The sequence below is a fragment of the Mustela erminea genome, chromosome 4 (assembly GCF_009829155.1).
Source record: "Mustela erminea isolate mMusErm1 chromosome 4, mMusErm1.Pri, whole genome shotgun sequence".
NCBI classification, from domain to species: domain Eukaryota; kingdom Metazoa; phylum Chordata; class Mammalia; order Carnivora; family Mustelidae; genus Mustela; species Mustela erminea.
In genome coordinates, this window is record NC_045617.1 from 77,705,443 (window position 1) to 77,733,156 (window position 27,714).

At 39.3% G+C, this 27,714-nt stretch overlaps 1 protein-coding gene across 2 annotated transcripts in view; it reads right to left on the reverse strand.

Moving 5' to 3' along the window:
* Nucleotides 1-618: 618 nt before the first annotated feature.
* The window catches only part of PKIB (cAMP-dependent protein kinase inhibitor beta), a 43,598-nt gene continuing 16,502 nt past the window's right edge, over nucleotides 619-27,714 (reverse strand). The window contains exons 2-4 of one of the 2 annotated variants that reach the window (XM_032339661.1): nucleotides 25,743-25,847; nucleotides 6,925-7,101; nucleotides 619-1,694 (exon numbers count right to left, since the gene is read on the reverse strand). In XM_032339661.1, coding sequence (XP_032195552.1) covers nucleotides 1,627-1,694; nucleotides 6,925-7,101; nucleotides 25,743-25,827 — 330 coding nt within the window. In that variant the 5' untranslated portion in view covers nucleotides 25,828-25,847 and the 3' untranslated portion in view covers nucleotides 619-1,626. Of the gene's footprint in view, nucleotides 1,695-6,598; nucleotides 6,817-6,924; nucleotides 7,102-25,742; nucleotides 25,848-27,714 lie in introns of those variants that run through there. The other variant, XM_032339662.1, reaches the window with a different exon arrangement.

Here is a 27,714-nt window from a genome sequence, read left to right on the forward strand (position 1 = left end):
AGCGCTTTCTCTCCCTGGCCCCCACACTAGTAGAGGCAGTCAAAAATATCTCCAGATATTGCCAAATGTCCTTTATAAGGCCAAATTGTCACTGTCCCGCAAGTTATAAAGTATTGTTATACTCTAATACTCTTTATACTGTTTGCATAATAGCATGTCATTCCATAATGCTCTGAAATACAGTTTTAATGGCTATATTTTATTGAAAATTTAGTGCTACACTGAAGATATTAATTTAGATTTTTCTATTAAAAATTGTATTTGAGAAAACAATTGGGATCTTTAAAATCTACCCCTCTGGTGTATATAAGACATTAAGTTAGACTTTGTCAATGAAATAATACATAGGAGGTGATTTATACTGTAAAGTTTACTAACTTCCTCCTTTTAAATGTGTTGCCAATTTTCAGTTGGTATACTTGAGAAGACAAAATTAAGAAGACTTGTCTCAGTAACAAATTTCTTGAACAGTGAAGAGTTTATTTGATAACTATATACAGACATGGCCTAAGTCAACAAACAAATAAAATATAACAGCATGCATATGTATCTGAAAATGAAAATAAATTTGTTAGCCCATTTTTAAAAAATACAGAATTTTATTATTTCCTAAAATGTCTAATAAATCAAAATTTACTAAAACTTTGGTTTTGTTTTTGTTTCTTTCAAAATATATGCTTAAATATATATTAAAAGCAGATATTTTGCTATTTCTACCTATAACATTCACTAAGTAGTTAGGTATTATGTTAGCTACTTTAGGAAAGATATAAAAATGAAGGTCTGCATTCCTGAGGAAATCATTTTAGAAACATGTCACAATACACAAAAGCCCTAAGAATTAAAAAAAAAAAGACAGTATAAAACGATTAGTAAAGTGTTTTGTATTGTATAATTAATATTAAAGAAAGACATATGCATACACATACAGCCAAGTTAAGGAAGATAGTGAAATTCATTTAATAGTTATGTTCTATATAAACAATCTGTCACAGATTTTGTGTTCTAAGAGTCCACATGAAAGAAATCACAGTATGTATAGACTAGAAACAAAATGCATCAAACAAAAACATCCTAGAGATATTTAGGTTGTCCAACTTCTGTAATTTTTCCAAATCCTTTTAGGGTTTGGGGAAAAAATGGTATATTTCTGGTTAGAAAACAAACACTCTCTATGTGTTTTCGACCATTATTCCTTCCTACCAAAAAACCATAATGTCTTAGAAATTCCAATAATTTTTAAATGAATGGTGTTTGCTTTATATTTACTAAGAAACAAGTCATCCATTACCATAAAAATGGAATTAAAAATACATCTGGCTAAGTAAATCCAAAAGAGAGCAGTGGATTTTGTGTTTATAGATAATGATACGGATTTAAGTGACCATACATTCTTAACCTTTTCCTTGGGTGCAATTTGGAAGTAATATGCTTTTTAATAACCTACACTGGACATCATGGTTGCATTCCAAGTGAGTAGCATCACAACGAAATTTTCTAATACATACATGTTGCTTAGGGCTACAATGTTACCATAGTTACTACCAGATCAAATATCTCAGGAATGCAGAGCCACTAAGTCTTTCAATGTTCAGAAATTCAGTACTTTTGATAGTTTCTGAGCCTTCATTTTTCTTCTTTCTTCGGCGTTTCCAATTGCCTTTGTGTTGTTTCTTCATTTTTCTTTTGCACATCTAAAAAAATAAATAATCTCATTCACTTATAGCATATAGTGAAATATATTTCATATTATACTGCAATGAAACAGTTGGGATTTCCTTCATGCACCTTAATCATTTTCTCCTTGATTCAGACATCTTTCCCCTCAATCTAGATATGGACACTACATGAAGAAAAGACATATGCGTCTTTTGGGGAATATACATTCTCCTAGTTACCTTTCTCTCCGACTCTCCAGAAGCATTACATACCAAGCAGTCTCCCGAGGTGGTATTACAATCTCCATTTATAGACTGGCCCATCAAAGCACAGACAGGTTAAGTGACTTGCTCCAAGTCACAGAGCTTGTAAGCACAGAGACACAATTTGGACCTTGCCAAATGGTTCCATAGCCCACCCCCTTAATGATCTCCCCATAGTGTATCACACTCTCTCCCACTTCCTCACACTTCTAGCTCCATGGCTTTTAGGAGATGATCTGACGTTTTACTTCACAGGGGTAAAAATATCATTCAGGTTTATCATCAGCTCCCTTGACTTTCTGCCAACAAACCTTTAAAACCCATGGTCTGTACTTATTCCTACTACCCTTCCTCCTATTACAGAGGAAAAGGTGAACCTCAGGACCAGCTACACAATTTATGGGAGCCCTGTGCAAAGTGGAAATGCAGCACCTCTTGTTCAAAAAACGTGGACAAACAACTTCAAGACAGGAACAGTAGAGCATGACACCAAGTGCAAATCTCCTCTGAGCCCAGCGCCCTGTGCAACCGCACTCACCCACACCTGTGGAGCCTGTCCTGGTGCTGCTCAGACGTTCCAGGTCTATTCCTTCATGATGGGGGATCCTATCCGTCTCTGCCTCATCAGGAAGCTGCCTCTATCAATCATCCCCGCCTCCCTTTCACCTGACTCTCCCTTCTCCCGACTCCTCCTTTCCGCAAGTCACTACCAACCTCACACTAACAAGGCCTTCTTTCAACCGCAATTCTTCCACAGACTGTCTTGTCGTATGTGCTTTAAAATGTATTATTGTTTGCTGTCTCTGTTTTAAATGGAAATGATTAAGTTTCTACTGCTTCTCCAAAAGTGCTTACTAAAACCATCACTGGCATCTCTGAAGTTTAATCTGATGGACTCTATTCAGTTCTTCAACTTTCCCTCAGGAAATACGTGTGAAGCACGTATTATGTACCAAGCAGTTGTGGGGGGGGGGGGGGATTTCAGCTCTCAGGAGACGTCTAATGAAGGATATGAGGAACAAACAGAACAGGTAAAATGTGTGGTGTGTGAGGTGTCCTGAGTGCTACGGAGGAAATTAAAGAATGGGAGTTGTCCAGAAGTCTTGGGGCCTGGAGGTTACGGCTTTACGTAGGATTGGCTGGGGAGAAAGGGCACGCGAGCGAAGCATGTGAAGACCTGAGAAGGGGAGGGGTGAGCGATGTCAGTAGCAGGGAGAATGCTCATCCCAAGCAGAGGGAACAGCAACGTCAAAGGCATCAGTGTGCAGGAAGGAACTGCAAGTGGACCAGAAGGGAGAAAAAAGACTGGAAGATAAAGTCAGAGAGGTACCAAGAGACCTCATAATTTAGGTGAAAAATGGCAGCTGTCTGGACAAATGTGAAAGTAGAGCTGACAAGTTTTGCAGACAGATTAGATACAAAGTTGAGAGAAAGAGGGGAGACAAGGATAATCCCAAGGTTTGGGCTCTAGCCACTGGACGCGTCAAACTCCCATTCACCAAGATGGTGAAGAGGCAAGAAGAGCAAGTGTCGGGGAGAATATCCAGAGCTCTCCTTCCTGCCCAAGAAGTTGGAGATTCCTGTTAGGTAGCCACGCAGAGAGGTCAAGTAGGCAGATGGACTTACGGGCGTGAAGTCTGAGGAGCTTCTGGGTAGAGATAACCAATCTGTGAGTAATCAGGAAGGGGATATTATCCCAGTGAAATCAAGTGATACCTCAAGAGGAGGGAATGCTGATAGAGAAGAGGTCAAAGAGTGAGTTCTGGTACCATCTAATTCATTCAGAGGTAGGGGACATAAAGAACCAACAGCAGGAATAAGAACAGTCAGTGAAGCAGGGAGAAATGTGGGAGAGGGGAGGGTCCAGGAAGCCAAGGGAAGAGGGTGTGATCCGCCAAGGCACAATTGCCAGGAGATCATGGAGGGTGGAGACTAAGAATGGATCATTGACTGCATCCCAGACAATGTCATTTGTGATCTTGAAATAGAGGTGGTGTGGTGAGGATCAGAGAGAGAGAGAGACAAAGGATTTGGAGGCATGTCCACTCTAAGAGCTTTTTACCAGCTGCTCCTTCTGCCAAGACCACGCTTACTGCTGATCGTCATGTGCCTGCTGCTCCCTTCAGTTGTGATTCAAAACACACCTTTTTCATTCCAGTTTCCGTTAGGGCTGCCCTCATTTCTCAGTCTAAAGCCATGCTGTAACTCTACCCCCAAATCCTACTTAAATCTCTGATAGAACATATCACCGCTGACATATATTTACTTGCTGATAATTTTACTGTTCCACTGGAGATAGAAGATCCATGACAGCAAGACTTTGTCTGGTTTACCACTACACTGTTAGTTTTTAGAATGGTGCTTAGCACCTGTTGGACATTAAATTATAACGATGGATCAAATAAATAGTGACAAAGGGTGTTAAGACCCTTGTCATGTGCACCTGAATGTTTATAGCAGCAATGTCCACAATAGCCAAACTATTTATGTAGTAAATAGTTTTCACTATTTACTACGTAAATAGGACTGGCTCCACAGGTGTGGGTGAGTGTGGTTGCACAGGGCCCTGGGCTCAGAGGAGATTTGCACTTGGTGTCATGCTCTACTGTTCCTGTCTTGAAGTTGTTTGTCCATGTTTTTTGAACAAACTATTTACGTATTTCCAGCCAAACTGGAAAGAGCCTAGATGTCCGTCAACAGATGAATGGATAAAGAAGATGTGGTATGTATACACAATGGAATACTATGCAGCCATCAAAAGAAATGAAATCTTGCCATTTGCGACAACATGGATGGAACTAGAGGGTATTATGCTGAACAAAAAAAGTCAATCAGAGAAAGACAATTATCATATGATCTCCCTGAAATGAGGAATTTGAGAGGCAGGGCAGGCTGTCCTGGGGGTTACGGAAGGAAAAAATGAAACAAAATGGGATCTTAAGATTAAGGGACTCAATCTCACAAAACAAACTGAGGGTTGCAGGTGGGGGGAGGTGGTCATAGGGATAGGTGGCTGGAAGATAGACATTGGGGAGGGTATGTGCTATGGTGAGTGCTATGCGTTGTGTAAGACTGATGATTCACAGACCTGTACCCCTGGGGCAAAGAATACATTATATGATAATAAAAATAATTTTTAAAAAAAGGCCCTTTGTGACATTTACAACTGTCACCCTCTGTCACTTCTTGCCGATATGTTATCAGGCATCATTGTCCTCCCTATCATGGTCATTTAATTTATAAGAGGTAGATTAAGACAAATTATGGGAGACAAATTTTAGGTAGGTTAATTTCATGCAGGATACAGGACCTTTGAGATTCTACAGTTCTTCCCACCTAAAAATACTTATCAAAAACAACACCAAAAACCAAAGAGGACAGATCTGATGGAAACCACCTAATAGCCACATAGTAATCCACCTAATAATCCCCTTTCCCTTCCCTCTAAGGGCATGTGATCTCGCTTGGAACAATCCTTTCTTTCCTTTTGCTAGTAACTTCCCTGCCCCACTCCCTTTCCATTTGTACAGCTCCTCAGGGCTCCCCTCTGTTTGCTAGATAGAATGCTGCCCGATTCATGAACCCCTTTATAAAGCCAATTAGGTCTTCAAATTTACTTAGTTGAATTTTTGTTCTTTAACATATAAAAATAGTAACAATATTCTTTCAGATAACAGTCTCTTTAGTGGCCAAAAAAAATAATGAAGACTACTAACTCTCCCACAGAATATTTTTTTTCTGTTTCACTTAATGAGGTAATGTCAAGAATCAGTAAGGTTTTGTGTGTGTGTCCAGGAAATGGACACTTTAATTAGGCCTGTCTTACTAACAGGTAACTTAGCTTCTCTGCCACTCTAGTTGAGGATGGCCCTTCAACAGCAACATCACAGTCTGATGACCACATTCCATTTTCAGACTTAAAAGGCCAAAACCATTACACACATTTTTTATTTATTTTCTTTCTTTCTTTCCCTTTTCTCATCTTGTAATAGTTTGTATGGACTTAGGCACTTTTTTGCTCTTATTTGTAGGGTCTCATATGAGAAAGGCAATGACCTCTGGGAACACATGAGGTGTGCCTGGACAAAGACATCCATATTTCCTAGGGATCAAACAAGGAACATCTGTAACTTTACCAGGTAACAAATAATGTCCTGAGGCAGAGGACCAAGAGCCTTCTTCTGGCACCTGCATGAACAGAGTGGGCGTGCAGCAGCTGCTAGCCTCTCTTGCCTCCTTGGCAGTGGCAATAAATTTCTACTCATTTAGTGCAAGTCCACCTTGGACTAAATGGGGCACAAGGCCCAGGTATCTTGGTAATGACTTGGAACTGAAATTTTCTTTAACCTCCATGAATGTTTTCTGACTAAAAAGACTTCTTTAAAACTCTATTGAAAGTATCTTTATGTTTATTTCCAGAAGACTGAATTCTGGAAGCTAGATGAACTATATATAAGCAATGGGGGGACAAACCCAAGTTTTCCTCTGTCGGTTTGACAGCTCCCCTTTGTCCTTAATGCAACTTTTCCCACTGAAGAATGGTTACCTTTTATACAAATACTTGCCTTCAAGATCTCATCTTTAACTGACCATAAACTTCTTAGATCTGAGACGTAGAAGGGCTCATAGAATACTATAGCAAAGCACAAGCCTCCAGAGCGGTTTGCTAAGGGGATGATAGGAGGGAAACTATTTTATTTCGGAGCGTTTCTCGATGAATTTAAGTTTATTGAGGGAAGGAATTATATTTGTTCACATTTTATCTCCGATTTCAAGCACGGTGCGTGACTAGACATGTCCAACAAATACATAAATGTTCAGCTTGCACATACACATCAGGAGAGAAAAAGATAAAACTGTTCACTTTCAGAAAGCCTAAAAAATGACACTTAGCCTGCAACAAAAACTGAGAGGTGTTAGTCCACACGTAAGAAAAAAAGAGCACTTATAACCAGTTATAAGAGAGACGGCTCCAGAGGCAAGGAGAGAACTTGGGCATTACCTTCCTTCATGGACAGGGCCTCCAGTTTGAGGGGCAGCTCTGCGGACCCGCCCATCCCGGCCGAGCCCTGGATGTCCGGCACGGCATTCCGGCGGCCAGTCCTAGCCGAAGAGGCAAAATTGTTGACCACAGACTCCACATCAGTCATCTCGGACGAATCTGTCCTCATAGCAACATCTGCAAATAGAAGGTGCACATGAAGAGGAGAATGAGCCTATTGGGAGGTAAAGGTTCACAAAGGTGGCGAAAGGCATGGCCGGACTGAAACCACGACAGGCGTGCGAACGGAGTCGTTGGTCACACCTTGCATCGATGTCTACTGTCGCGGTCCTGACGCCTCTGTTTGCACGTTCGCACATTCGCGGCTTAGACCCTGGCGTGCTCAGTGTGAGCCGGCTCGCTATAAATAACCCCTGAGCCGAGTAAGCCACTAGGATGCTTTAGGGGGCAGTGATCTCTTGCTTTTTGTTCTATTTTTCTGTGGATGCATCAGCCCAACCAGGGCTTGGAAGGAAATGAAAACTGACTTGTTGGGCCACTCCTGTAGAGAGCCTGCCTGCCAGGATTTGTTTGTGGTGCTTGTTCAGGCTGAAACCAAATCACTATAATTTGCAGGCCCCCAACAAAACACACTCGGCTTCAACTCCTTAGAAATAAGAAATCCAACTTCATCTCAAAGGCGTTGTGCCCCAGTGACAGCTGTGTATTTCGGTCTGCTCGAGTCTCACAGCTAATTTTCAACAGCCTCATGTTCGTGTTTAGGAGAGTAGAACCTGTATCGCCTTCTCTCGCATTTAAGGGGACCTGGTAATTACCAGTACTTTCCGAAGCATCCTTTATCTTTCTAGTAATTGTCTCTGTGAAAGAAGTCCTGGGAAACCATTTATGGTACGGGGAGGCAGGGAGCCAGCAGACACAGTTTATTCTAAAACCAACCCTTGTTCGTAGGTTGTTTTCTAACGAATCTTCCCTAAGAAGTCAATGCTAGTGATATCACAAAAGCAGCAGCAGCAGGGACAAGCATCTATGGAGAACCTATGAAGCCCTCGGCTCTCCGCTGGGCCCGGAGAGTACAAAGGGACACTAGACTCCTTTTTTAGGGGACTTGTGCTCTCAAAGAGGAGAATGAAAGTGCACATGCGAAGACAGATACCATCATGCCACAGAATATGCTGAGTATCAACCCAGGGATGGAGACAATCACTTATGGTGCTTGAGGGCAGAAATAGCTAAGTCTTGACCTACACAGAGCAACCAAGCTTTTCACCATTATTGGAAGGGAGCCCTTTCCAACTGCTTAACTTCGATTCAGGAAATGCTAAAAATAAAGTGAAATAGTCACAAAACACAGTGCATTTCGTATTAGAATTACAACTCCTTTGGTTCTGCAGACCCAAGAAATGCATGCTGAGCTTAGCGAGGCCCTCGGGAGTCCAGGAGTAGGCGAGGCTCCTTCCCCAAAAAGGCGCATTTTTGCAGGAACCGTGGGAAATTTGAGAACACAGCTAGATTTTCAGACACAACTTTGGAACCAATTAGACTTCTCTCTGTTTAGTATTTGCCAACTGTCTGGCAATGACAGACAGCACAGAGTAATGTAAAGAGCATTGGACTGTTAGTCAAAAAGAACTTCATTCCATTACAGGCTAGCAGGTGATACTAATTCATTTAATTTCTCTGAGTCACAGTTCCTCCCCGTGTAATGGGTGTAAAAATATTAGCCTGATTCACAGTACTCTTGTGAAGAACTAATAAGATAAAGCATATTGAAATTCCTCATAACTCTAAAACCATGTTTGTTTATCATCATTCACACTGCAAAGTTTTATTTACCCCACCGCCATTCTATGTATCCCTTTAATCCTACCAAGAAACATCTTCATAGTGGAAGACCACTTAACTTTCCTAAGAGGGAAACTAGGTTTATTCAATTCAACATGAACATTCTATATGTATTATCTCATTTTAAACCTCCTAATAATCCTATGAGGTAGTAAGGAACAACCCTCCCTACATGGATACGGAGCCCAGGGCTCAAGGTTAAATGATCAACTGGGAGTCGCGCAGCTGCTACTGTAGCACACCAGCAAGCAAATCCGGTTTCACATCACTGTTAAGGCACGATGACATGGATTACCACAAAATTATCTTTACAAATCCCCGTGATAGGTATAGACAGACACACAAGAGCTACTTTTGATTCTGTCCTTCATTACTCTTTAAATAGGGAAAATTATGTATATGCATATATATGTACGTGTGTGGGTTTGTGAGGGAGAGAGAGAAGGAGAGATTCCCTATCTCTTCCCAGGTATTCCTTTCTGGCTTAAATGTTTAGTTATCTATAATACAGGAATGTCAGTTATAGAGCTCTTCTCTATAGTTCGTGAGAGGTGCCTGACACCAAGTTTGGAAAGAGACCCCATTTAAAGGCTTCCAGTGTGTCCTCAGCCAGATAACAGCACATCAGGAGCCATGACCATGATCAAATGTTTATCTCTATGGAGTACTTTCCTGTGTCACACAAGTAAGTTAACTATGCTAAGACTCGAGGACCAGTTACATGAATACTTTGATGACTACTGACCTGAGAGTCTAAAATCTTAAAGTTGAAGATAACAACACATATAAAGATATTAAGATATGCTATTTAGAATACTTAAATGCTATATATTTTATATTAAACGAAGTGAGGAAACTTCTTTAGTAAGAAGGTCTATGTTAAAGAAGTATTAAAGAAGTATTGAAGTATTAAAGAAGTATTGAATTAGAATTTGTATATCAAAAGGGAACTTCCAAAAGGTGGCCTGTAGAGTAGACATGGAAGAAGAAATTCTGGTCTCCAAGTTTATATCAAGGCTTCTTGGCTATTGGCTGCTATCTTAGAAGTTTTTGTTCTTACCTTTACATTATTACTTCAGACATGGTCTTTCTAAATGACTCCTTTTTTAAGCCTATTAGTGTGAGAAAATATGATCATCACAAAACTCTCTAAAAGTCTGTCAAAGTTATATTCGTTAACTACCATTTTAAGATCAGAAACAGAATTGGATGTGCGGGGAGGCCAAGCCATGGGAGCCTGCTTTACCCCGGAGTTTTACTTTGTCATTTCAAAGCTCTCCCTCTTCCCAGGATGCTCTTCCTTTCAGAGCCTGCCACTGACACCAGGGCTAAGTGGTGCCACTTAGCATCCTGACACCCAGGATGCCAGGCTCCTCCGCAAAACAGCAGTTCACCCAGCCCGGCCCTCCAGGGCTGTGGGGAGACGGAGATGTCTGCTGTGAAAAGTCATCTCATCTTCCTGACAGAACGTGTCCATGACTTAGAGATCACTGCGTGGCGGGAACTCTGGAACCCACAAGGTCATTCTCAAATGGGCTCTTCTGATTTCTCTGGCAAGGAGATTTACTGTAGCACTGGAAATAATCTAAAAGTCTGTGAGGGAAGAATGGTTGAATAAACTATGTTGTGTTATGGAACATTATACAGCTACAAAGAATGTGCTAAGTTTAGTTAGATCTACCTACAGAGATGTGTCCATGACACATTGCAAAATGAAGCAAATTTTAGAAGTGTGGGGGAGGGGAAGCAATGAATGCAATATGATCTCAACTTTGTAAAAGTTTGTAAAAAGAATAAAAAATCCTAGTTGAAAAGGTAGAGAGAACAAGAAGAATGTTAACCATTTTTTGGTACTTTTTTACATATGTTAACTTGTAATAATGAGCATATATTATTATTGTAACTTAAAAGTACTGAAATACAGTCACCTGACAAAATTAAGAATACACAGATATTCTAGCACAGAAAGTCTCTAAAAGGCACACGTTGACAATTTAACTGAAAATAGTGTATCTGTAAGTGTAAGTTTCTTCCTGTAATAAAGAGTCATCTTACCTGCCTGTCATTATTGTTTTATGCAACATTGATTACATATGTCTGATTTTTTTTTTAGAGGCATGATTATATACATTGTAAAAGAAGATTTCAAAATGGAGCAAGCAAGCCTAGTTAAGAGAGTCTCCTTTAAAATAGGGTTGTTAGGGGGCACCTGGGTGGCTCAGTGGGTTAGAGCCTCTGCCTTCGGCTCAGGTCATGATCTCAGGGTTCTGGGATCGAGCCCCGTGTCGGGCTCTGTGCTCAGCAGGGAGCCTGCTTCCTCCTCTCTCTCTGCCTGCCTCTCTGCCTACTTGTGATCTCTATCTGTCAAATAAATAAATAAGTAAAAATCTTTAAAAAAAAATAAAATAGGGTTGTTAGGAGGCCATATGAGGAGAGGAATTTACGCACACCCTCAACAGAGAAACTATGAAATTTCTCTTAAAATTTTATTTATTTATTTGACAGAGAGAGTGTGAGAGCACAAGTAGGCAGAGCACCAGGAGGGAGAGGGAGAAGCAGACTCCCCACTGGGCAGGGAGCCCCACGCAAGGCTCTATCCCCCAGTACCCTGGGATCAAACTTGAGCCAAAGGCAGTCACTTAACTAACTGAGCCACCCAGGTGCCCAAACTTTCTGAGCTTTAAAGCTTTAAAGCCAGCTGCAAGCCCTCAGCGTGGACTTAACTTCCTCCAAACCATAGCAACTGGATCACCCGTGGTACTTCACTTCTAAAGGAGCCAATTCGGTTTAAAAAGCTTCAGTCCTTGGGACACCTGGGTGGCTCAGTTGGTTAAGCGACTGCCTTCGGCTCAGGTCATGATCCCAGCGTCCTGGGATCGAGTCCCACTTGGGGCTCCTTACTCAGCAGGGAGCCTGCTTCTCCCTCTGCCTCTGCCTGCCATTCTGTCTGCCTGTGCTTGCTCTCTCTCCCTCTCTCTCTCTGACAAATAAATAAAATCTTTAAAAAAAAAAAAAAAAAAGCTTCAGTCCTTCATTTGCATACACAACCAATCCCAGTTAATTTTTCAATTCCTCTTTTGCACAGAGGACCTAAATGAAAGCTACACTCCTATCCTTCCATCTTTATATCTCTGCCCGCCCCCCTTTGTCTTCCTTGGAACGCAAGTTAGTTGTCTACCTGAATCTGTGTTTCCCGAATTGCAATTCTAACTGCCCAAGTAAATGTCTGTTTGCTTTCATTTTTGGTGAATCCTTTCTTGGTCAACGTTATAGGGAGAGAGAACTGCTCTCTTCAAATGCTTTGTAACATAACCCATAGAAAGATGAGGAAATAGTACTAATAAACACAGAAGAGAGATTAACTTCCAAGTTCTTCTAATTTTCTGGGCTTGAAAAGCTAATTATGTTTATGTTTGCTCACTAAGGCAGCTGACTCACTAGCGACTCTTCCTCTTTTTCTTCTACAGAATTAGTAGGGAATCTGGATGAGTTCTGCTTTGTCAACTGTGGATGATTACAAGAGTGGAAACCATTTGGACATTTGGAGATTTCACAAAGTCCTTGCATGCCCCTAGAAAGGTGATGTAATTTTCATCTCTTTCATCTCTTTTGGAAATACACAATTTTTAAGGTGCCTTAACAAAAGCCCATTACCCAGTCATAGAGACACACATGCCAGCATCTGCAGCTCTGTCAAATCGAAAATGCAACATCAGCATGAAAAGGATAACAATGTTCAAGCTAAATAAAGCACTGGAAGAATACATATCTATAAGACATGTGTACTTATATATATGCATGTAGGTATGCATGTGTATTTACGTATATAAAATCACTGGTCAGCTCGCAGTGAGCTAAGAAAGGAGTGTGTTAGTAGGTTAAAAGTATAACCAGGAACCAAAGTTTTTGCAGCCTCTTTCTCTCCAGCCTCAAAGCTCACACTCACTCTCTTCTCAAGTTCCCTTACTTGAACCGGAGACTGCAAGGAGCTGGTTACCTTTTCTCTAATCTCTGGATCAGTATCACTCACTTCACCTCCTACAGCGAAACTCATTCTGCATGTATGACTTGAAATAAACTTCTTACCCGTTAATCAGTTCCCTGGAGGTGTGAGTCAGGCTCTCTGAAAAAAGCACTTAGAGTAACAATGAAGAACATATATTTTGGAAAATTCGTGCTTTTCCTGGTCATAAGAAAGAGAGGATGAGATAGAGCAAACACCGACTGGTCTCCGTTGATGTCTCTCTCTCTTCAGGTTTCAGCACCTTAATACTTCATGCTATATTTCTTCAGTTCTCTGCCTACAGCTCTTATTTTGCAAGATTTTCTGTTCTGGAGTGTGAAAACTTCTTCCAAACAAGGTCAGAGAAACCTAGTAATTGCCTCTTAATGTGGACCAACAAAAACAGATAATTATTTATTCATCCAGTCGACATTTATCAAGCTCCTGCTAAATTATTAAGTGCCAGGCCCTGTGCTAGGCCCACAAGCTACAAAGAGGAACCCACAGTCTGGTGAGATCAAACACATTCTAATCTTTTCAGTAGCTTTCCTGACCTCAAATCCTGTTCTTTGAAATTAAGTAAAAGTATCCACCTCTAAAAATGGGAATCCTAATACATTTACTCACCTAAGTACTAAGACCATTTTAGGCTAAACAGAGCTAACATGAAACATATACCTGTATTAAAATGATTTTTTTTTTTAAACTTAGAGACCTTCCTTTTTTTTGGTAATTCCTCCACATAGGGAGTTTCTGTGCCTCAGGTACAAGCCAAAGGAAATTCAACTTCTTGTCTGTTGACACACATACTATTTTTCATGCTTAGACTCTTTCCTGATAATGAGTTAAACATAAACAAATGATTAAACCCTTCAATATACATTTGTAGGCACATGAAAGCTATTTCTACCATGCAGAATTTTTGGACAACTGAAACCTATAAAATTCTAAATATATATATATATATATATTTTTAAGATTTTATTTATTTATCAGAGAGAGAGAGGGGAAGAGAGAGCGAGCACAGGCAGACAGAATGGCAGGCAGAATGGCAGGCAGAGGCAGAGGGAGAAGCAGGCTCCCCGCCAAGCAAGGAGCCCAATGTGGGACTCGATCCCAGGACGCTGGGATCATGACCTGAGCCGAAGGCAGCTGCTTAACCAACTGAGCCACCCAGGCGTCCCTAAAATTCTAAATATAAAGGCAAATTGACTTTCCAATAATCTTCCAGATAAAGTAATTCACATATCTGAATACCCATCTGACACAATGACATTGTTATGCTAAGATAGGGTCACTTAGAATAATAATGTGGACTGATATGGATAAAGATAAGAACCTCAACTTGACTAAGCACTCAGCCTCCTTGAGTGGTGTGGTCCACTTTTAACTGGTCATCTTACTTTTTCATTTCCCGCTAGAAAAATTTACCGGAAACACACCCTCCATCAGGACTACAGGGAGTTCGCTTGCCACAGGCCTCCCCGTGCCCCTTGCAGCTTCCCCAAAAGACCATTCCACATAAATGGTATAGACCCAGACACTTGAGTGGTTTACCATAACACAGTTTGTGTCAAAATCTTTTCTAAGTCCAGACAGTCCTCTTTCTGGCATTATCATGACTCCCCCTGCTCCTCTCCAAAACAGATTTCCCTAATTATCAGTACATCATCTTGGGTAGCACATCTGTGCATGTGGGTGTTATGCGTGCTGGGTGGTATCCAGGACACACAGGGATATTTTCAGTTCTCCTTTAGATGAACGTCATTCTAAATGGTTGTAAGTTGTAGCAGAGCATCCCTCCTATCTTACGTCTGACGTAGTTGTGGCCTTTTACTTCCCACCTTTTTATTTCCATCTTTCTGAGTGATCAGAATTGAGACCACTTAGCTTGAATTAGAACAAACCATTCTCATTTTTTCCCCCACTTTACCTCACACCCTGCCTGTGCTCCTTCATTCTCACGTATTTCTCACATTCTCCTTTCTGTTCAAGGGACACAAATATCGTTGTTTTCTTAGTTTATTAAGGTACCGCAGGCTACAAAAGGAAGTACTTGTATTCAACTCAGAACGTACTTATTTAACACCAACTGTGTGCAAAGAAAGGCCACAAGCCAGGCAGCTCTAGGACCTGCACAGGGGAGGGAGTGGTTAGTTCCAAAAGAGAGGATGTGGCAGAACTGCAGAGGGGGGTGAGAGAGAGAGAGAGAGAGAGAGAGAGCAAATTCCAGCAAGAGACTGCTCTCATCTTCGCCTTTTCCAACCGTTTTAGGACACAAAGTGTTCTTAGATTTCAAAAAAGGCACAAAGAGGGGCGCCTGGGTGGCTCAGTGGGTTAAAGCCTCTGCCTTCAGCTCAGGTCATGATCCCGGGGTCCTAGGATCGAGCCCTGAGTCGGGGTCTCTGCTCGGCGGGGAGCCTGCTTCCTCCTCCCTCTCTCTCTCTGCCTGCCTCTCTGACTACTTGTGATCTCTGTCTGTCAAATATAAATTAAAAAATAAAATCTTAAAAAAAAAAAAAAAAGGCGCAAAGATTCTCCAAGCTCACAAAAGCCCAAGGACTGAATTTGCACTACTGAGAAAATGAATTTTGAGGATTCTATGGTTTGTGTGCCCCATTCCCATGTCAGAGTGAACACAATCTGTGCAGGGGGGTTCAAAGGAAGTTCTAAGAAGTCAGTTCCTCTTTTAATGAGACAGTGGTTTTAAAATGTCAAGTGACTTTTGATGACATCAATAGGAAGGAGAAAAAGGGAAGTTAATCTGACCAACATGGTCGTGGTAGAAATGCCTTTGTATCCCTCTACCTAGTACATGGGCTGACACATAGTTATCTAATAAATTCAATAAATACTGAATTAATAGCTGATATCTATAAATTTTGGGCAGGCAAACATAGCTAGTGATCATGCTTTTAATTAATATTCTCAATAAAGACTGAAAGTTCAGTTAATCATATACTAAAATGAATTTTATGACATTACTAGTAAAGTAGCTTTAGGGGCAGGATGTAGCCTAGTGGCAAATACAATGCTTTGCCATGTGGGTAACATCAATTGTCACATGCAGAGCAGAAGTTAATGCAAAAACTCTTCTGGAATCACCCTCATCCAAGGCATCTGAATAGTCACACTCTTCAGACTCTGGGTCTCTGGAAGGGATTCATAAACATTAAACTGAAGACTGCCCTACCAAAGTCGGTTAGACACAATTCTATCAGCTTTCCCTCGTGCAAATATGCAGTCCTCTAACACTTTTTTTTTTTTTTAAGATTTTATATATTTATTTGACAGAGAGAGATCACAAGCAGGCAGAGAGACAGACAGACAGAGACAGAGAAGCAGGCTCCCCGCTGAGCAGAGAGCCTGATGTGGGGCTAGATCCCAGGACCCTGAGATCATGACCTGAGCTGAAGGCAGAGGCTTAACCCACTGAGCCACCCAGGGGCCCCAGTCCTCTAACACTTTAAATAGCCCAGATCCTATAATTTTAACTCATTCAACAAATTCTCTTTTACCATTTTCGTTCTCAACTAGGGGGAAAATAGAGCCTATTATCCTCTGGGCTTATTTACTTTCCTGGGATTATTATTGAGAGTGGTACATCTATGACAAAAAATAGTTCCATAATTTTTCTTCAGTGTGAAGGTCATCTAAAGGAATAGCTTAAGCTTGGACAATTTATTATATTTTTAAAGATTTTATTTGTTTATTTGACAGAGAGAGAGAAAGAGAACACAAGCAGAGCAGCGGGCAGAGGGAGAGGGAGAAGCGGGCTATCCGCAGAGCAAGGAGCCCTACGTAGGGCCAGATCCCAGGACCCTGGGCAGACATTTAACCAGTGAAGCCACCCAGGCACCCCAAGCTTGGACACTTTAAACTGCATGCTTTTATTTCAGAAAATTTTTGTAACATATATGCTTATCTGTCTTCAAAAGGAAAAATGCAGTGATACAAAAGAACTAATTTACTAACGTATACAAATGTTGTGTATTTATGTGTGTGTGTGTGTGTATGTGCACCATATTCATCAAAACCATTCCTTTAGGAAGCTACACATGTATTCCACCACCTAAAGTATTTTTGTGATTTCATCAGTGCAACCCACTTTATACTCTTATCTAATATAATGGAAGAATAATGCTACATTTAAAATATAACATTATATTTTACAGTAAACTGTTTTAGTTAAAACCTATCCCAACTGGGGTGCCTGGGTGGCTCAGTGGGTTAAAGCCTCTGCCTTTGGCTCCGGTCACAGTCCCAGAGTCCTGGGATTGAGCCCTGCATTGGGCTCTCTGCTCGGCGGGGAGCCTGCTTCCTCCTCTCTCTCTGCCTACTTGTGATCTCTTTCAAATGAATAAACAAACTGATCACACATTTTTTTGTACAGAAATGACTTCAGGTTTTTTTCAAAGCTTCCTTAAGTAATTTAAATTTGCATATACTCAAAAGAATTCTATTTTGAGATTTCAAAGCAGAGGTTTGAGCAATGACAGCATTACCTTAACATACCCTTGGAATGACTGCCCTTAAATTAGTCCTCATATTTATTAAGCAGTCTAAATGGCGCAATGGAAATTTGGTCACCTAAAAGTGAGCATGTAGTGGAATCTTACATTGCCTTTTAATAAACTTGCAACTTTCAATAAGACATTTAACTTCTCTGTTAATTAAGTTTCCACATTTATCAAAAGTAGAATTAATATTACCTATTTTACTACCTTGGAACCCAGCAAACTAATGGATATAAATGTGCTCAGTTAACGACCACACAAATGAAATTTGTTTAGTAATCGATCATATCAATTCATAGGCACTATAATAGATTATCATTATAAACATTGATTATCCTGTTAAAGTAGGCTTTTCCTTTGGCTCTAGAAACAGCCTCTGACATTGTAAGTTATAAAGACAAGAAAAGATTAACGCAGAGATATTTCCGGAAATTTGGTGTTTAGGCTGGGAAAAGAGCATAAAAAATTACATTCTGCCCCCCGAAGCCCCTCCAAGTTGGCTACCTTTCTGCAATATCTGTTCTAGATAAGCCACCTGTCACAGAAGACCAAATCTCCCTTACACCATTCATCATGGTTTCTCCCTAAGGGTGAACATTTTGTGTAATTCCAGCAACAAACCATGTTTGAGTGTTTCATTAAGTTAAGATGTGATTGGAATTATCAATTTCTTCATGACACCTGAAAAACAATTCTTAATCTAAGTAATAACATAATGACACTATATGGTGAGGAAAGAAGAATCACAAAATTCGTGAGACAATTCTGCTTTCTCAGTAAGCCTCCTCAGCCCATTTGAAGCTGTCTTCTCCCTGTTGCTCCTAACCTCCCTTAACTTGCTCTACTTTCCCTTGGCACTTAGTAGCTTGAACGCATATTATAACTTGCTGTGATTGCACTGCTGCCTACTGACTATCTCCCTCTACTACAATGTAAGCCCCATTAAGGCATAGGTTTCTGTAAGCACAGGTTTTGTAGGCATAGGTTTTTACAGGTTTTTTACTGATGTACCCACAGCACTAAGTCATGCCTGTCATTCACTCAGTAGGTACTGATACAGAGTTTGTTTGCTGAATGAAACAATTCTCCTTCCTTGTCTCTCTTTCAAAAGGAATTATTTTCTTTTTGCATATGAAAATAATATATGCTCATTGTTGGGGAAAAATGATAATTTTTCTGGAAGGAAAAAAAGGAAGTTGCCGTTTACCCATTATCCAGTGACAGCATGATTATAATTCTGGCGCATATCTTCCCAGAATTTTTTCAGCATTCACATACATAGATGGACCAAATATCATACATGTCTGTATTTTGAAGTTAGAATATATTTATTTTATCTCATTTTTTTCATATCTTCTATAAATCATTTGATCATATCTCTTAAAAATATAATTGTTTTCAGGCCAACACAATTCTGAATTTTCAAAGTTTGAAAAAAGAAAATTTTCTAGAAAACCAACATTCCAGGGCATATACCAACTATTTAAAATAGACAGAGCCACAAGCTCAAACATGAAAAATATGACTGAGGCTGAAATCATTCACAGACCTTTCCTTAATTAAATTGGATAAAGTTGATTTATAGGTAAGATGCTTTTTTAAATGTAAACAACTTAAAAAGTTCCAGTAATGTCTTTTTCTCCTAAAAAAAAATTCTTTGGGATGTCTTTTAGTCCCTTTTTGAATAGATTTCATTTTCATCTCTTTTTTTTTTCTTCCAACTGAGAAAAATGAGAAAATGATTGGGCCTTTTCAAGCTCTGATTTGTTTCCTAAGTTCTTTTCAGTATTTTATTTTTCTTTGCAGAAGAAGAAATCATTTTAGTGTTTCATCAAGCAAAAAATTCAATCAAAATCACAGTAGCAAAAATTTTTAAGCTGTTCTGAGGATTTTCTGGGTCATATAGGCAAAAGAAAATTCCCAACCAAATAGTGAATAACTTCAGAAAGAAAAGTTATACCATTGAAATATTTTTGTTCATCAAATTATGTATATTGATGTTTGTCTACAATTAAGTTAATAGAGGTGAAATTATTTATATGGATGCATCTAACTTTTTACAAAAGCCTTTTGAAAAAATAATACATTCTGTTACTATGTTTCTTTAATATTATATAAGTTCATTAGAAAAAAAATAAATCTTCATGAAAAATGGTATCTAAAATATATTCAATGGGCATAATAAAAAAGTTCAAAGCCAGTATATACGATAATTCTCAAAACAGTTACACAGAAAAACATGATAAGGGAAATATCCAAAATTTTAACAGTAGTTCTTTGTGAGTGGTGTTATTCTACATGATTTCTATTCTCTTGTTTAACTTTGTGTTTTCTAAATTTCCTATGATGAAGATTTTCATTATGTGAAAAAAGGCATAAGCAAGTGTTGAGCACACACCATTTTATTTTTTTTATTTTTTTTTTTAAAGATTTTATTTATTTATTTGACAGAGAGAGATCACAAGTAGGCAGAGAGGCAGGCAGAGAGAGAGGAGGAAGCAGGCTCCCTGCTGAGCAAAGAGCCCGATGCAGGACTCGATCCCAGGACCCTGAGATCATGACCTGAGCCGAAGGCAGCAGCTTAACCCACTGAGCCACCCAGGCGCCCCGAGCACACACCATTTTAAATCACTTTAGTGAGATACAACGCATGTGATTCTGTACCGTGGGGTGATCAATACTATCTTTGTTTTAAAGGTAAGAAAACTGAGGATCATAAAAATGAAATGATTTGGCTAAGGAACGGAGCTAGCGAGTGACAGAGGCAAGACTAGAACCCATTTTATCACCTTATACATTGCTCCTTCTATTACATCCCATCAAATATTTGTTGAACAGAGACTCAGCCTTCACTCAGTCAACTGTTATTGAGCATCCTTCATTCAGTGCAAGACACTAGAGAAATAAGACCAAACACTGTAATTACCAGAGTGGGACACACACAAAAAGCATGATGCATGGTCTTTACTCTGAAAAAGTATGTGACCTCACTGTACAAATGAAATACATGTACATGAAAGGGAATGTAAAAACAGAAGTCCACATATGATAATCCACATAAATAGTATAAATGAAAAGTGCTATGGAAGTATAAAAGGGAAATGGCTATTGAATTTTGATAATTAAGAGAAACTTCATAGAAGCTATAGAACACACATCGGACCCTAATATCTGGGAGGGGTTCATACAGATTAAAAAAAAAAAAATGAAAGACTTATCAAGCCAGGGAAATAATTTAAGCTAACTCATGAAGAAGTGAGTGTACAAAGCAACTTCTAAGTAAAGGAAAAGGAAACATCTAGCTCTGATGGAATGTTAAGCCACATAGAGTTGGAAAAATAAGTTGGAGCACAGTTATCACTGGAACCCAGATTGCAAAGAAAATGAATGCCATTTAAAAGGAAATTGTGGGAGCACCTGGGTGGCTAAGTTGGTTAAGTATATTCCTCACTCTTGATTTCAGCTCAGGTTGTGATCTCAGGGTCATGAGTTCAAGCCCTGTGTTAGGCTTCATGCTCAGCAGGGAGTCTGCCTTTCTCTCCTCTCTCTCTCCCTCTCCTTATGTCCCCACCCCAACCACCGCTCACATATACAAGCTCTCTCTCTCCCTCAAAATAATAAATAAATCTTAAAAAAAAAAAAGAGGAGATTGTGTTTGTCCCTCTGATCACTGAGGAACCAGGAACATTTCTATGTCACATAATAAAAGTATGCATAAGATGCACTATGTTAGAGACTACTGTGAAGGAGTATTGTTCGAAGGAAATTCTGTAAGCAAATCCACCGCATGAGTGATATGCTGATTATAAAATTTATATGTAAATGCAACATACTCAAGAATAACTTCTTATTTAAAAAGGAAGGAAAAAGGTAAAAGGACTTACAATGAGGACTCATTATAAAGTTTAAGGACTTAGATCATCAGATATAAAGATTCATTACAAATATTAGGTATTAAGATAGAGTGGCATTCTTCAAGGATAAACAGCATAATAGAATAAAATAGAGATTCCAGAAATAGACACGTATACATATGGGTCCTTGATTGCTGAAAAAAGCAAAGCTAGTGATGTGGTCACTGAACTACTGCTGGTGATCTTGGAGGATTCACAGAGAGGAAACACCAGAAAACTAGATATTGACATTGATGGGAAGATTGTTCATCATGGAAAAAACAGATGGGGCTTATAATAATTTGTGACAAAATTCTAGGATTATTAAATCAGGGACTTCAAGTTATGGTGTCTTCCCTTGAATTCTGCATTTAAATACTGTCATATAGATAAGTTGAAAGAACAGTGTGTAACCTCCATTTGATTTCAAGAATTGTTAACAGCTATATTTACTCTTTCTCTGTAAACATACAAACAATATTTGTCAGTCATTTGAAAGGAAGCTTCTGATAAAACACTCACATCAAATATTTCAGCATGTATTTAAGAACTACTGTCTTCTTTATATCCATATTTCCACTGTATTTCCATGACATTTTTTATATATACATTGCAATTCTGAGATAATTCCCCCTTTCCCTAAAAGTGTTGCTTTTAGAAATTCCTTTGGGGAAACCAATGGTTTTGTATGTCTGAAAAGATCTATTTTATCCTCATCTTCATACACTATTGCAGGCTGAAGTTACCTTCTCCAGGCACTTCACAATATTAACACACTTTATTTCATTTTTGTTGTTGAGAAGTTGTTGAATAAGATAATTTTATGTGGCAACTTGGCTCAGCCATAGGGTTCCTAGTGTTTGTTCAAACAATATTCTGGGTATGACTGTGAGGGTGTTTCTGGAATTAACATTTGGGTCAACAGACTGAGTAAAGAAGATTACCTCTCCAATGTGGATGGTCATCGTCCAATCCACTGAATTCCTCTATATAATAAAAGACTAAGTAAGGAAGAATTTTCTCTCTCTGCCTGTCTCAGGCCCCAGCTAGGGCATCAGTCTCTCTGCTGTCTTTACACTCAGCCTGGGACTGAAACTTAAATCATCACTCTTCTGCTTCTCAGGCAATTCAGACTTGGAAGGGAACTATACTATTGTCTCTCCTGGGTGTCTAGCTTGCTGACTACAGACCTTGGAATTTCTCAATCTCCATAATAGCATGAGCCAATTCTTTATAATAAATATATACCCGATTGATTCTGTTTTTCTAGAGAACCCTGACTAATATACTGATCGTATAATTGGTATACCATTTTTGGTATAATGGTATACCATTTTTGGTAGTTTGTGGAGTCTATTTTTGTGGCTTATTTTGAGGATTTACTCTTTGGTGTCCTGAAATGTCATATAAGGTGCCTAAGAACCTTTTTTTTTTAATCCTTCTTAAGATTTGTTAGTATTCCTGAATTTAAGACTTTCATCGATTCTGGAAAATTCTCAGGTGGTATTTATTTGAATACCACTTTAATCCTTTTTTACTTGGGAATTCCAATTAGACACATGAGATAGACAGTCTATTAACCATGTCTCTCAACCTTTCATAGTTTCCCTTTCTTTCGTTTCTAGGTGCTATATTCTGCATAATGTCTTCCGACCTATCTTCCCATTCACTAGTTATCGCTTCATCTGTGTCTAACCTGCTACATAAACTACACATCAAGTTTTAATCTATATTTTCCATTTATAGACAATCTGTTTTGCCTTTTTTCAAGTCTGCCTCACTGTATTATATTTTGTTCTTTATTCACACATAAATACCCTCATTTATCTTTTCAAATATATTGTCTATATTTTAAAAATTTTTATGAATAATCCTAATATCTGAATTCTTTATACTGTGATTGTGTTGTGTAATCTGTAAACTGTATAATCTAAACTGTAATTATGCTGTATAATCTACAAACTGTATAATCTATCTCATTGTAACTTATTTCCTTGCATGTTTAATGATTTATGGTTGTAAACTTACATTTTTAAAAAAACTTTTTTCTAGAAATTACCTGAGACCCTAATTAAAGTGTTTTCCTTTATACAGGCTCTGAATTTGCCTCTACTGGGGTCTGGGAGCACTAACAAATTGGTCAGCCTTAAATTCTCAGCATGAAATTTTTCACACTACAAAGTTGCGAACCTGCAACCCCTTGTAATAAGTGATCAGGAGAATTTTCCCTCCTTTTCCACACAAGTCAAGGACAAGACTGGCAAGTATCCATACTGTTTTCCTTTGAAGGTTAGGGTTTGGCCACATTGTCGCTGGACTGAGTATGTCACTCTTCAATAGCCTAAGCCTTATACTAGGAACTCAGTTTGATTTCCCAACTTAGTGGTTCTTAAGTTTCTTTCCTTGTTCTCAGAGCATGGCTTTTTAAAACGGAAATTGTGAGTTACTGGGGAACTCAGGGAACTGAGTACACCATTCACATGCCTCTAGATTTGGGATTTTTCATTGTTCTGGGATTATGACAAATAATCTTGTCAACATGAGCATCCATTTTTAAAAAGTTTTGAAGAGGGGACACCTGTGTGGCTCAGTCAGTTAGGTGTCTAATTCTTGATTTTTGTTCAGTCATGATCTCAGGGTCATAAGCAAAAGCCCTGCATAGGGCGATCCATGATGGGCATGGAGTTTGCTTAAGATTCTCTCTCTCCCTCTCTCTCTGTCCCTCCCCCAAGCATGTGTGCATGCTCTAAATAAATAAATAAGTAAAATCTTTAAAAAAAATTTTTTTTTAAATATATCCTACCTTGTAGAGCATTGTGTACTAGGGCTTTCTAAAGGACATTAAGTTTTCCATTATTTTATAAAAGGGAGTTCTAGTTAAGTTTCAATATTTTTTTTAATAATGCTCACTGTCTTGTTTGATGGTATAGTGGTAGAGACAAAGGGGTTTTATTTTATTTTTATATTTTTTATTTATTTTTTATTTTTTATAAACATATAATGTATTTTTATCCCCAGGGGTACAGGTCTGTGAATCACCAGGTTTACACACTTCACAGCACTCATCATAGCACATACCCTCCCCAATGTCCATAACCCCACTCCCCTCTCCCAAACCTCCTCCCCCCAGCAACCCTCAGTTTGTTTTGTGAGATTAAGAGTCACTTATGGTTTGTCTCCCTCCCAATCCCATCTTGTTTCATTCATTCTTCTCCTACCCCCTTAACCCCCATGTTTTTATATTTTAAGTGATCTCTATATCCAACATGGGGCTCAAACTTATAACCCCCTATGATCAAGAGTTGGATTCTCTACCAATTGTGCCAGCCAGGTGTTCCTCAATAATTTTTTTATCCAAGTAATAGCAAGATACTCATTTTATTCAGTCAAAAAACAGATGTACAATGATATAAATGCATTATTCTTTAACAGAACTGATTTTAATCCACAGATCCCTGTTTTTCCTTCAGAGAAGAAAACAGTCTTGTGATTTCAAGTGTAATCATTCATTTCCACATTAAAATTTATTCTCTCTGGGGTAAATTTCCAACCAATTCACAATCATACACAGAATTCATTTCTCCATGTGGTGTAAAGCCTAAAATTAAGGCTCAATATTATATGCTGCCTTGACATATGGTAAAATTGGGAGGGCTTCAAATAGCCTAAATATAAAAGTTTCCCTCCCCACTCTGTTCTCAAGGATAAGGTATGCTATCCAAACAATCAGACGGACCAGGCACAGTTCCTATTTATCCTTTTGCAAGCCTGTGGAATATTCAAACAAACCAATCATATCACCTTGTAAGAACCAGGAGGCATCACACACTCATATTACTACAAAGTCGGCCTCCTATTGTCCTTGGTTGGTTACTCTGTGTCTAAGTACAATCCCTGTGAAGCCCTGCATGGCCTTCAGTATCCTTCTCCCTGAGCTATAAATATATGTGACTAAAATTTTGCTGTCAATCTCATCTGTTCAGTGGCAAGTGCTGAGTGTCTGGCTATTCCCATACCCACAGGGCAGTAATCTCTCCCTTACCAATAGGGCGAATAAGAAACGACTGTGTCCCAAACCACATGACATGCTCCACTATGACTGAGGACACCTGGTCAGCCTCAATTAACTGCTCTTGGTTAACTAAACTGATTCTGTGATATGGTAAGTCTGCCTGGGAAGGAATAGCTAATTGCTGGCAGATCTGGGCTATGTCCTGTGTGGTATTCTGTTGTCTTTGCTAGGCGTTGCCACCACTTTCCACCCTAAAATTCTCTTGTCCCCAAGATGAGAATCATTATTTCACTGCATCCTGCTATAACCTGGTGATGTCAGGTTTAGTCTGTTTGGCAGGTCGTCTTTGTTTACCAAGGATCAGCCTAAGTCACTGTGTCTGGCCTGGTGACTATCATCAGCTGCTTGGGAAGCCATACAGACATTGTAATTGTGCACCTCTGGGACAGGCCCACAGATAGCCTTTTTGCGATATTTGTGGAAAGAAAGGAGATCACCACCCCATAGAGAATTAAGCATGGTATCCCAGTTGTTCATGCAAGGGTAGTGACCTTGCTGGTTTCCTGTGCTGCTGCTCCCCTTGCCACTGTTGCTTGAGCTCTCCTGACCCTCAGGAGTATCGAGGTGCACATCCATCTTGGCCTGTGGCCCAGGGGCTGGTGAAAAAAAAAAGGTGGGGGAGGAAGGAACATTGGTACTCAACTGCTCTCCCAAAATAAAACTCACAGCCAGTATACCTAGGTTTTGCTCAGTATTTCTGTCTACCAACACACCAAAGGGCTAATCTTGCAATCATTGGCCTTATGGTCTCCATCCAAGCCATAGACAAAATAAGTTTACTGGATGTGGACCTTGATTCCAGGAAGACTGGAATCCCTGGACAAAGAGGCACCCCCGACAAAGAAGGCTATCAAGCTCCTGAAACTTCCCCCATAAATACTCCGAAGGTGTGCACTATAGGTGATTGTGCAGACAGAAACTGAAAGCTGCAACTTTACATGGCTAAAAACCTAAAATATTTCAAATTTGTGGAATTTGAACAGAGGAAAAAAAGAAAGAAAGAATTCCACATGACAGAGGAGGTGGGGTCACAGCAGAGGAGGGTTTTGATCCAACAAGCCTGGTAGTAGACCACTCTGCTGCTCCCCATGTGTCTGTTGCAACAAAGACCCTAATCCTCCACAAAACACCCACGGCACCCTTGTGGCATCATGAAAGGGTTAATTCAAACTGAATTTAAGGCCACGGTCTATAAACCAACTACTGCTATTGGGGATGTCCCCAACCTCGATGATACTGATTTGAGGTTCTCTGGGGGAAGAAACTTATAAGTATGATGGGAGTAGAGAGCACCATTCCCCACCTCACCCTCATTCCTCACCTATATCCAGTGACCAAATAATAATAATAAGATAAATAAAAAAAAAGAAAAGAAAGAAATAATGCTGGATACAAGGAGAGAAAACCAACAAGAAACAACTTAAAACAAAGGTCCACAATTTGACCTCACTGGAAATCCAAAATTTACTAGAAACATTTATATAGCAAAAAATAAAAGGACACTGATTTGTGTGCCTTTATAATATATATTCTGAATTAATTTTCTAAAGATTTATTTATTTATTTAAGAGAGAGAGAGGGAGAGAGGTGAGGGAGGGGCAGAAGGAGAGAATCTCTAAGCAGACCTCCTGCTCTGCCTAGAACCAACATGGGGTTCAATCCCATGACCTTAACTGAAACCAAGAGTTGAATGCTTAACTGACTGAGGCACCAAGGCACCCCTGAATTAATTTTACTATCTGCAGAAATTCATCAATTGATCTTAACAAATACTAAGGCTAAAATTACAGTTATACCTTGAATCCCACTGTAATAAACATGGTATCCCCTACCATGAGGGAGTTACTAAATATAAGGTAGAACACAAAGAGGTATAACTCTCCTTAACTATAGGAAATTCTGTCTAGCTTAAATTCCCTATGGCTACAGTACTCATTGCCCTAAAATATCCCATAGTGAGCATGGATACTCTGACCCAATAAAAAATAGATGAAAATTACTGGCTTAACAAAATAAGAACTCATGACCCATCCCTTACTCTCTACTCCCTCAACCTCATTAAATAGTTAACATGACTCAATGTAATTTAAAACAAGGTCCTCAAGGATTAAAAACTTGCTGTTTAACAGGTAATGAGTGAATCCTTCCCTGATTCCATTGGTATTCCATTTAGCAGCCTTATTTGGCTTGTTCCTTAAATCTGGAACAAATGAATGGTGGCCTGAAACTGTAATGCCACATACCATCCCATTAAGGTCTCTACAGCCAACAGCCTAATTACTGAAATTGCTGACTCCACCCAATCAGCACTGGGCTCCATGTTCAGCGAGGTGTCTGCTTGGGATTCTCTCTCTCCCTCTATCTCTGCATCTCCCCACTCCTATGCTCTGTAAATAAATAAATAAAATCCTAAAAAAAAAAAAAAGAAAAAGAAAAAGAAAAAAAAGAAACAGGTATTGACCT